Raw genomic sequence first — 12,298 nt, 5'->3', positions numbered from 1 at the left:
CAATATTGTTATATGGTAGTGAGGTTTGGAACACAACCAAAAAGCAGCTACATCGCTTTGAGGTGTTCCATCAGCGTTGCTTGAGGAGAATACTTAGGATAAGATGGCTCGATCGGGTTAGAAACACTGAAGTGCTGGAGCGTGCAAAGATAAATCCAGTAGAGACGTACATAGGAGCAAACCGCCTGCGTTGGTTTGGCCATGTCACCAGAATGCCAGACACTAGGCTTCCTAAGTACCTGCTTAACTGGACCCCTGCCCATGGGAGAAGATCTAGGGGCCGTCCAAGAAAGAACTGGAGGAAATGTTTGCTGGAAGATGCTGCATCGTTTACAGGAAACACTGACATAGACCTAGAAGGAGCGAGCGAGATGGCTAGTGACCGAAAACTTTGGAGGGAGATGATACGTCACAAACGGGAGTTCATTGGTGCAGGCCACTCGAATGATTGAGGAGACCTAATCAAGTACAAGTAAGGATAACAGAAAGAATATCAAATGCAACTCGACCAAGCATTTTCCATCGATTTCGCTCCATTTTAGCCTAAACTTTATAATATAGAGTTTTAAAACAAAGATTACGATCTTTTACGTTGGGTAGTGCAAATTAAAATTAAGAAAGATTTATGCGCATTATCTCATTCATTCTTGGTAGTACTAGTCGCGGGCGTCGCCATTGGCACGGAAGTAGATCATTATCGTGGGTATCAAATAACGTCTAGCAACAATTTGATAGGATATGCAGAGACAGCAACGTTAAAATTTTCATATTTTCTCCGATTTCTAATGCGGTATATCGTTTGGTTGTGAGACTCCCACTCTACCACGTACAGAGGTAAGGACTAAGGAGGCTAAGTTAACCATAGGCTTAAGAACTGACGTTTCATGGGGTCCCTCTGATGCAAGGATGAGCTATATAACTGAACTATGTTCTGGGCCAAGTTCAGATGAATGCTCCTAGAGGACGAAGCCTTGTTGTCATAGTTATATAACCTATAATATGCCATAGTTTTTATTTATTTTGTATTTTTGTATTATAGTCAAGACGGGAGTGTTCGAACTCTCATTGACAAATTTATACTTATTCCTGTTGAATCCTGTTTAGTGTCTAAGCCATAGGGAGAATGCCACTCAGATCAAAGCATACTCCCGGTAGGTTTGTTACGGTAGATTATCATTAAACCGAATATTTCACACTCAAATCAGTTTCATTTGATTCTTAACTTTATGGTTATTTTATATTCTGAACGATAGTAGAACCAAACCCCTGACAGCCTCCACATAGCAAGAAAGCATGAAGTTCAGTAACCCTGACATAGCAGTCCACAAGCCGATCCCGGCGCCCCTGGACACTGAGTACCCGGTCACAGCGTGGGGTGTGGACCAGTGTGGGGAGAGTTTCAAACAGTTAACTATCTACCGGCCTCAAGTAGGCCTCCACGATGTCAAGTTCGAGCTAAAGTTCTGTGGAATTTGTCATTCTGATGTCCACAATGTGCTCAATGAGATGTCTGAAAAATGGGGTAAGATGATTGATGATTGTTATCTTTATGGCAATTAAATATACATTTTGTGAACCGTGTTGTGTGCCATGTTCCAACAAGTTCTTAACCCACTACTACTTACCGTGTTCCAACAAGTTCTTAACCCACTACTACTTACCGTGTTCCAACAAGTTCTTAACCCACTACTACTTACCGTGTTCCAACAAGTTCTTAACCCACTACTACTTACCGTGTTCCAACAAGTTCTTAACCCACTACTACTTACCGTGTTCCAACAAGTTCTTAACCCACTACTACTTACCGTGTTCCAACAAGTTCTTAACCCACTACTACTTACCGTGTTCCAACAAGTTCTTAACCCACTACTACTTACCGTGTTCCAACAAGTTCTTAACCCACTACTACTTACCGTGTTCCAACAAGTTCTTAACCCACTACTACTTACCGTGTTCCAACAAGTTCTTAACCCACTACTACTTACCGTGTTCCAACAAGTTCTTAACCCACTACTACTACCGTGTTCCAACAAGTTCTTAACCCACTACTACTTACCGTGTTCCAACAAGTTCTTAACCCACTACTACTTACCGTGTTCCAACAAGTTCTTAACCCACTACTACTTACCGTGTTCCAACAAGTTCTTAACCCACTACTACTTACCGTGTTCCAACAAGTTCTTAACCCACTATTACTTGCCAGGATCAACGTACCCAATTGTACCGGGTCACGAGTTGGTGGGGACAGTGGTGGAGGTGGGAGAGAAAGTGAGCCGAGTAAAGGTGGGGGACAATGTGGGGGTGGGTTGCATCAGGGATAGCTGCCTGATCTGTGAGGTGTGTCACAGGGGTGAGGAGTGCTACTGTGTTAATGGCTTTACACACACTTACAATACTCCTAAGAAGAAGGTGGGCTTTTCTTTTTTGTGTTACAAAAATGTCAAATTGAAACTTTTCTTTAAATTATTCTTGAGCGCAATACAAATGTATGCTATCTTTATTATGTTCATATACCACAGGAAAACTGCCACATAGGAGGAAACCCGGAGGTACAGAACTGGGGAGGTTACTCTGAGTTTGACGTGGTCCACGAACACTTCATAATCAAGATACCAGAGGGGATGCCACTGGAAAAGGCAGGACCTATCCTGTGTGCAGGGATCACAATGTGGTCTCCACTGAATCACTGGGGAGCAACAAACACGGAAAAGAAGCTGAATATCGGGATAGTCGGGATCGGGGGACTGGGCACAATGGGCATCAAGTTAGCGGCCGCTCTGGGACACCGAGTTGTGGCCATTTCCAGCAGCGACAAGAAGATCGATGTAGCAAAATCTAAAGGAGCGGAGGATTATGTGGTGTCCAAAGATGCTGACTCAGTGAGGAAGGAGCGAGGAAAGTTAGACCTGATCATTAACACTGTCTCCGCTCCACACGACATAGCTCCGTACATCTCCATGCTGAAGACTGACGGTACTCTCGTCCAACTGGGCTGCATTGCAGCACCCATGCAATACAATCAGTTTATGCTAATATTGAAGAGGATATCCATTGCTGGTTCTCTGATCGGCGGAATCCCCGCCACGCAGGAGGTGGTCGATTTCTGCTTTAAAAACGAGATATACCCGGACATAGAGCTTGTAGAAGCAGGGCAGCTGAATAAAATATACACTGAGCTTCAGGACAACAACAGTGCGGCGGTCAGGTACGTGCTGGATATCAAAAAGAGTCTGGAGACGACCAAATAATAAGCTTCTCTGTAACAGTAGCAGTTATGTGGCTCCAGAACATTCTCCGTGTTAAAGAAACAGTTGATCGTTCAAGTAGAAAATTTAGATTTTTAAATGATTCTTTTTGTTTAAATTTTGTATTGGTAAATATACTCGTAAATATTTCTTTTGAATTCAGCTTATAAACTTCTATTCCTGTTTCATCTAATCTAGTAAAATCGTGATTTAGTGAATTTGTTGATTAATTGTTTTTAATTTGTTGCAGCTATATGACTGTTTAGTTTTTACACGCTTGATAAATCTATGCTTTATGAGAACTAATAAAAAAACAGGATGTCACCTAATTGTCTTCTAAAATGCTAATATCCATGCTGTAAACATGCTGTAAACATGCTGTAAACATGCTGTAAACATGCTGTAAACATGCTGTAAACATGCTGTAAACATGCTGTTAACATGCTGTAAACATGCTGGTAAACATGCAGTAAACATGCTGTATAAGTGCCGACAGCAAATATCTTACCAGAAGTTTACAGTTCTCAATCTTAACAAGAGCCTTATGTCTCGGATCCTTGTGAACCGGTTGCAGGTTCAAACTCAGCTGTTGAAACTGCATGTCAGGGTCCTCCTCCGCTGTCGTGTAAGCGTGGGACAACGCCTGCAGATATAGGGTTCATAAACTTTAACGACGCCTGCAGATATAGGGTTCATAAACTTTAACAACGCCTGCAGATATAGGGTTCATAAACTTTAACGGAGCGATGTAGGGCCATCATTTAAAATCTTTTAATTGACAATTGATAACGATTGAATGTTATGATTAATGACCCCACACAATCTTTTGAACTTGGTTGATTTGAAAGAACAGCGCTCAAAAATTTTCATCCACTCCGTAAATTAGGACACCACAGGGGGAGGATTGTATTTATAAAAAGTTCAGATTTGTGACTGCTTGGGTAATATGGGTATGACAGCCAGCTTACTTAATTCTAATCAGCAAATAAGACCGTAACTAAACAAGAGTTGATAACAAATCGACCTCCCAACGTCCCAAATTCAAATTACCCGCAAGAGCATTGAATGCATGCCATCAACTTTTAGAAAGTTTTCGTATCACAGGAATCATTATGATTTTATTGGTTTAGGATATCATGATGTACCATGCAGGCGCATAATTCTATGTATAATGTACATAAGTGGGTACACCCTCCAGGCTTTTCTCACAAAGGACCTTTAAATTCATTTCAATTTCAATGCCCCGAAGAATAGCAAAGCGGAAATTCATTTAATTTTAAAATCAATACGAACGCGAGTCAGTTAACACTTCCTTTGCAGCACTGATAATAATGATCATTGAAGAAAACGTTAATATTTCTAGAAAATAGATTGAAATTGTAGAGGTGTGGAAGAGACTGGTATACCTTAGTCAAGTGCAAGAAAGCCATGGCTTTGCAGAGTCAAAACAACGAGACAACAGTAGCTCAGTGCACAAGTTTTCGCACTCAGCGTCCGCTGTCTTAATTGAAACTATTCAAACTGCACTATCTCCAGTCCAGCTGTACTAATAAATCAGAGAAGACCAACAAATCATCTGATTGGCTGTCGGTAAGTAACGTGATCCTCATCATCAGCCCTGATTGGTTAAAATGCGAGATCTCGAACATCTTCCCACGAAGGAAGCAGCAGCTTGTCAGTGCAGCACTCTCACAACAGGTTACCATGACGACTACAATACCGCGTGTTTACCACCACAACTAATTCATTATTTTTCAACCTGCTGCAGGTGTGCAGGTAATGTGAAGTTACTTGACAGCTACATGAAATTGGGATCACCAAGGTTTTGATGGTCGGTAAAACGGGATAAAACAGTAATAAAGTAATTTATTCTAGTTACCATGGCTAGTTACCATGGCTGATAAAGTAATGTAGTGCTAGTTACCATGGCTAGTTACCATGGCTGATAAAGTAATGTAGTGCTAGTTACCATGGCTAGTTACCATGGCTGATAAAGTAATGTAGTGCTAGTTACTATGGCTAGTTACCATGGCTGATAAAGTAATGTAGTGCTAGTTACCATGGCTAGTTACCATGGCTGATAAAGTAATGTAGTGCTATTTACCATGGCTAGTTACCATGGCTAGTTACCATGGCTGATAAAGTAATGTAGTGCTAGTTACCATGGCTAGTTACCATGGCTGATAAAGTAATGTAGTGCTAGTTACCATGGCTAGTTACCATGGCTAGTTACCATGGCTGATAAAGTAATGTAGTGCTAGTTACCATGGCTAGTTACCATGGCTGATAAAGTAATGTAGTGCTAGTTACCATGGCTGAAGTTACCATGGCTGGAGTTACCATGGCTAGTTACCATGGCTGATAAAGTAATGTAGTGCTAGTTACCATGGCTAGTTACCATGGCTGATAAAGTAATGTAGTGCTAGTTACCATGGCTAGTTACCATGGCTAGTTACCATGGCTAGTTACCATGGCTAGTTACCATGGCTAGTTACCATGGCTGATAAAGTAATGTAGTGCTAGTTACCATGGCTAGTTACCATGGCTGATAAAGTAATGTAGTGCTAGTTACCATGGCTAGTTACCATGGCTGATAAAGTAATGTATTGCTAGTTACCATGGCTAGTTACCATGGCTGATAAAGTAATGTAGTGCTAGTTACCATGGCTAGTTACCATGGCTGATAAAGTAATGTAGTGCTAGTTACCATGGCTAGTTACCATGGCTGATAAAGTAATGTAGTGCTAGTTACCATGGCTAGTAACCATGGCTGATAAAGTAATGTAGTGCTAGTTACCATGGCTGGAGTTACCATGGCTAGTAACCATGGCTGATAAAGTAATGTAGTGCTAGTTACCATGGCTAGTTACCATGGCTAGTAACCATGGCTGATAAAGTAATGTAGTGCTAGTTACCATGGCTGGAGTTACCATGGCTAGTTACCATGGCTAGTTACCATGGCTGATAAAGTAATGTAGTGCTAGTTACCATGGCTAGTTACCATGGCTGATAAAGTAATGTAGTGCTAGTTACCATGGCTAGTTACCATGGCTGATAAAGTAATGTAGTGCTAGTTACCATGGCTGGAGTTACCATGGCTAGTAACCATGGCTGATAAAGTAATGTAGTGCTAGTTACCATGGCTAGTTACCATGGCTAGTAACCATGGCTGATAAAGTAATGTAGTGCTAGTTACCATGGCTGGAGTTACCATGGCTAGTTACCATGGCTGATAAAGTAATGTAGTGCTAGTTACCATGGCTAGTTACCATGGCTAGTTACCATGGCTGATAAAGTAATGTAGTGCTAGTTACCATGGCTAGTAACCATGGCTGATAAAGTAATGTAGTGCTAGTTACCATGGCTGGAGTTACCATGGCTAGTTACCATGGCTGATAAAGTAATGTAGTGCTAGTTACCATGGCTAGTTACCATGGCTGATAAAGTAATGTAGTGCTAGTTACCATGGCTAGTTACCATGGCTGATAAAGTAATGTAGTGCTAGTTACCATGGCTAGTAACCATGGCTGATAAAGTAATGTAGTGCTAGTTATCATGGCTGGAGTTACCATGGCTAGTAACCATGGCTGATAAAGTAATGTAGTGCTAGTTACCATGGCTGGAGTTACCATGGCTAGTAACCATGGCTGATAAAGTAATGTAGTGCTAGTTATCATGGCTGGAGTTACCATGGCTAGTAACCATGGCTGATAAAGTAATGTAGTGCTAGTTACCATAGCTAGTTACCATGGCTAGTAACCATGGCTGATAAAGTAATGTAGTGCTAGTTACCATGGCTAGTTACCATGGCTGATAGAGTAATGTAGTGCTAGTTACCATGGCTAGTTACCTGGCTGATAAAGTAATGTAGTGCTAGTTATCATGGCTGGAGTTACCATGGCTAGTTACCATGGCTAGTTACCATGGCTGATAAAGTAATAATGTGCTAGTTACCATGGCTAGTTACCATGGCTGATAAAGTAATTTAGTGCTAGTTACCATGGCTAGTTACCATGGCTGATAAAGTAATGTAGTGCTAGTTACCATGGCTAGTTACCATGGCTAGTAACCATGGCTGATAAAGTAATGTAGTGCTAGTTACCATGGCTAGTTACCATGGCTGATAGAGTAATGTAGTGCTAGTTACCATGGCTAGTTACCTGGCTGATAATGTAATGTAGTGCTAGTTATCATGGCTGGAGTTACCATGGCTAGTTACCATGGCTAGTTACCATGGCTGATAAAGTAATGTAGTGCTAGTTACCATGGCTAGTTACCATGGCTAGTTACCATGGCTGATAAAGTAATGTAGTGCTAGTTACCATGGCTAGTTACCATGGCTGATAAAGTAATGTAGTGCTAGTTACCATGGCTAGTTACCATGGCTGATAAAGTAATGTAGTGCTAGTTACCATGGCTAGTTACCATGGCTGATAAAGTAATGTAGTGCTATTTACCATGGCTAGTAACCATGGCTGATAAAGTAATGTAGTGCTAGTTACCATGGCTAGTTACCATGGCTGATAAAGTAATGTAGTGCTAGTTACTATGGCTAGTTACCATGGCTGATAAAGTAATGTAGTGCTAGTTACCATGGCTAGTTACCTGGCTGATAAAGTAATGTAGTGCTAGTTACCATGGCTAGTTACCATGGCTGATAAAGTAATGTAGTGCTAGTTACCATGGCTAGTTACCATGGCTAGTAACCATGGCTGATAAAGTAATGTAGTGCTAGTTACCATGGCTAGTTACCATGGCTGATAAAGTAATGTAGTGCTAGTTACCATGGCTAGTTACCATGGCTGATAAAGTAATGTAGTGCTAGTTACCATGGCTAGTTACCATGGCTAGTTACCATGGCTGATAAAGTAATGTAGTGCTAGTTACCATGGCTAGTTACCATGGCTGATAAAGTAATGTAGTGCTATTTACCATGGCTAGTAACCATGGCTGATAAAGTAATGTAGTGCTAGTTACCATAGCTAGTTACCATGGCTAGTAACCATGGCTGATAAAGTAATGTAGTGCTAGTTACCATGGCTAGTTACCATGGCTGATAGAGTAATGTAGTGCTAGTTACCATGGCTAGTTACCTGGCTGATAAAGTAATGTAGTGCTAGTTACCATGGCTAGTTACCATGGCTGATAAAGTAATGTAGTGCTAGTTACCATGGCTAGTTACCATGGCTGATAAAGTAATGTAGTGCTAGTTACCATAGCTAGTTACCATGGCTAGTAACCATGGCTGATAAAGTAATGTAGTGCTAGTTACCATGGCTAGTTACCATGGCTGATAAAGTAATGTAGTGCTAGTTACCATAGCTAGTTACCATGGCTAGTAACCATGGCTGATAAAGTAATGTAGTGCTAGTTACCATGGCTAGTTACCATGGCTGATAAAGTAATGTAGTGCTAGTTACCATGGCTAGTTACCGTGGCTGATAAAGTAATGTAGTGCTAGTTACCATGGCTAGTAACCATGGCTGATAGAGTAATGTAGTGCTAGTTACCATGGCTAGTTACCATGGCTGATAAAGTAATGTAGTGCTAGTTACCATGGCTAGTTACCATGGCTGATAAAGTAATGTAGTGCTAGTTACCATGGCTAGTAACCATGGCTGATAAAGTAATGTAGTGCTAGTTACCATGGCTAGTAACTATGGCTGATAAAGTAATGTAGTGCTAGTTACCATAGCTAGTTACCATGGCTAGTAACCATGGCTGATAAAGTAATGTAGTGCTAGTTACCATGGCTGGAGTTACCATGGCTAGTTACCATGGCTAGTTACCATGGCTGATAAAGTAATGTAGTGCTAGTTACCATGGCTAGTTACCATGGCTGATAAAGTAATGTAGTGCTAGTTACCATGGCTAGTTACCATGGCTGATAAAGTAATGTAGTGCTAGTTACCATGGCTAGTTACCTGGCTGATAAAGTAATGTAGTGCTAGTTACCATGGCTAGTTACCATGGCTGATAAAGTAATGTAGTGCTAGTTACCATGGCTAGTTACCATGGCTGATAAAGTAATGTAGTGCTAGTTACCATGGCTAGTTACCATGGCCGATAAAGTAATGTAGTGCTATTTACCATGGCTAGTTACCTGGCTGATAAAGTAATGTAGTGCTAGTTACCATGGCTAGTTACCATGGCTGATAAAGTAATGTAGTGCTAGTTACCATGGCTAGTTACCATGGCTGATAAAGTAATGTAGTGCTAGTTACCATGGCTAGTTACCATGGCTGAAAAAGTAATGTAGTGCTAGTTACCATGGCTGGTAACCATGGCTAGTTACCATGGCTAATAAAGTAATGTAGTGCCAGTTACCATGGCTAGTTACCATGGCTGATAAAGTAATGTAGTGCTATTTACCATGGCTAGTTACCATGGCTGATAAAGTAATGTAGTGCTAGTTACCATGGCTAGTTACCATGGCTGATAAAGTAATGTAGTGCTATTTACCATGGCTAGTTACCTGGCTGATAAAGTAATGTAGTGCTAGTTATCATGGCTGGAGTTACCATGGCTGATAAAGTAATGTAGTGCTAGTTACCATGGCTGATAAAGTAATGTAGTGCTAGTTACCATGGCTGGAGTTACCATGGCTAGTTACCATGGCTAGTTACCATGGCTAGTTACCATGGCTAGTTACCATGGCTGATAAAGTAATATAGTGCTAGTTACCATGGCTAGTAACCATGGCTGATAAAGTAATGTAGTGCTAGTTACCATGGCTGGAGTTACCATGGCTGATAAAGTAATTTAGTCTAGTTACCATGGCTAGTTACCATGGCTAGTTACCATGGCTGATAAAGTAATGTGGTGCTAGTTACCATGGCTAGTTACCATGGCTGATAAAGTAATGTAGTGCTAGTTACCATGGCTAGTTACCATGGCTGATAAAGTAATGTAGTGCTAGTTACCATGGCTGGAGTTACCATGGCTAGTTACCATGGCTGATAAAGTAATGTAGTGCTAGTTACCATGGCTGGAGTTACCATGGCTAGTTACCATGGCTGATAAAGTAATGTAGTGCTAGTTACTATGGCTAGTTACCATGGCTGATAAAGTAATGTAGTGCTAGTTACTATGGCTAGTTACCATGGCTGATAAAGTAATGTAGTGCTAGTTACTATGGCTAGTTACCATGGCTGATAAAGTAATGTAGTGCTAGTTACCATGGCTGGAGTTACCATGGCTAGTTACCATGGCTGATAAAGTAATGTAGTGCTAGTTACCATGGCTAGTTACCATGGCTAGTTACCATGGCTGATAAAGTAATGTAGTGCTAGTTACCATGGCTAGTTACCATGGCTGATAAAGTAATGTAGTGCTAGTTACCATGGCTAGTTACCATGGCTGATAAAGTAATGTAGTGCTAGTTACCATGGCTAGTTACCATGGCTGATAAAGTAATGTAGTGCTAGTTACCATGGCTAGTTACCATGGCTGATAAAGTAATGTAGTGCTAGTTACCATGGCTAGTTACCATGGCTGATAAAGTAATGTAGTGCTATTTACCATGGCTAGTTACCATGGCTGATAAAGTAATGTAGTGCTAGTTACTATGGCTAGTTACCATGGTTGATAAAGTAATGTAGTGCTAGTTACCATGGCTAGTTACCATGGTTGATAAAGTAATGTAGTGCTTGTTACCATGGCTGGAGTTACCATGGCTGATAAAGTAATGTAGTGCTAGTTACCATGGCTAGTTACCATGGCTGATAAAGTAATGTAGTGCTAGTTACCATGGCTAGTTACCATGGCTGATAAAGTAATGTAGTGCTAGTTACCATGGCTGGAGGAGCGGTCTGTGGTCGTGTTTTCTCTCTAGTAGCTGGAGTTTCCGGAGGTCTGAAAAACAGATTTTAGTTACGGTAATATCAATATTTACATAGTTTTTACTGCGTTTAATTTTAACGCTTTAGTTTTAATCAAAATGAAAAAGACAAATCCTTTTGAAATGACTATCAGTCACTGGAAATTTTGACCGCACAAAAGATAACCAAGAGAAATATACGAATTACGATCAACTGATACTCACAGAAGGGCGACAGAGTTGAGATAATCCACATAATTAACAACGTCATCCTCATGTTGTGGACCTGGAATCTGTAACCCGTAGTCTGACATGATGTTCTTGAAGTCAGAGTACGGCACGCAGCCTGTCTCGTCTTTATCTAAAGACCTGAACATGGGTAATAATAGTAATCTTATTCTTGGTCAGTCAAATTAGCCCCTCAACCACCCAGATACATCGGAGTATGGATTGGACAATATAGAAACAACTCTGCAGCGTAAATAAGGTTAAGCAACATTTGGAGTTCAATTTATTAATTATTTGCCTACAAAAGGTAAAAAACGTTTTTTACCAACAAAATTCTCCGGCGAAATACCTGAAATTGTCAAGAACGTCCACAAAGTCAGAGTGGAGCTGAGCGAAGAGTCGTGCCTCAGCAATGTCTGCAAAATGGCCGGGGAACCCCCAAATCCAAAAAGATTTCATGGCTCTGGAAAGGCGCTGTGTAAAACTATCCGGGACAGGCGGGGTGGGAACCAGTCTTGTCGATTACGGACCTACCAAACCCTGAAAATGGATATAATTTCACGTGGGCTCAGGAATCAAACCTTCAAAACTTAGGGTTTTAATACGCAGGCGAACAAGAGGGGATTAAATTTTTCCCATGGTTGTTGGCGGCGGGGAGGCGTTGAGTTTGAGAGGTTTTTTAGAGAAATGGGCTGCCTCTGGTTGGGGGGGGCCGGGGAAAGGACGAGTTAAGGGTTTCACATGAAGGGACTTTTGTGTTTAGGGATTTGCTTTAAAAGTTGTGGACCCTGCGAACACCCTCGGAGACAGAAAGGAATTTTTAGTAGGCTAAAACCATAATGAACATTTCCTTTTATTCCCAAAAGCAGCTTTTCTTTGGGTAGAAAACATAAACAACTAATCACCGTGTCGCCTGAATTTTCTGGCCCAAACAAAAAATAAACAACGGGCAAGGGATCAACCCCCCCGGGTGACCATCCATGGTAAAAAACTATGGGGTGGTACA

The 12,298-nt window shown here is 41.2% G+C and overlaps 1 protein-coding gene across 1 annotated transcript; it reads left to right on the top strand.

The window, feature by feature from the left end:
- The first annotated feature begins 1,293 nt into the window (after nucleotides 1-1,293).
- LOC134825709 (NADP-dependent alcohol dehydrogenase C-like) lies at nucleotides 1,294-3,248 on the top strand. Its single transcript, XM_063837920.1, has 3 exons — nucleotides 1,294-1,522; nucleotides 2,204-2,409; nucleotides 2,520-3,248. The coding sequence occupies exons 1-3, from the start codon at nucleotides 1,294-1,296 to the stop codon at nucleotides 3,246-3,248; spliced, it is 1,164 nt and encodes a 387-aa protein (XP_063693990.1).
- Nucleotides 3,249-12,298: the final 9,050 nt, after the last annotated feature.

Source organism: Bolinopsis microptera, unplaced genomic scaffold, assembly GCF_026151205.1.
Source record: "Bolinopsis microptera isolate Bmic1 unplaced genomic scaffold, MBARI_Bmic_1.0 sca26, whole genome shotgun sequence".
NCBI lineage: Eukaryota > Metazoa > Ctenophora > Tentaculata > Lobata > Bolinopsidae > Bolinopsis > Bolinopsis microptera.
This window is presented reverse-complemented; position numbering and strand designations above follow the sequence as displayed.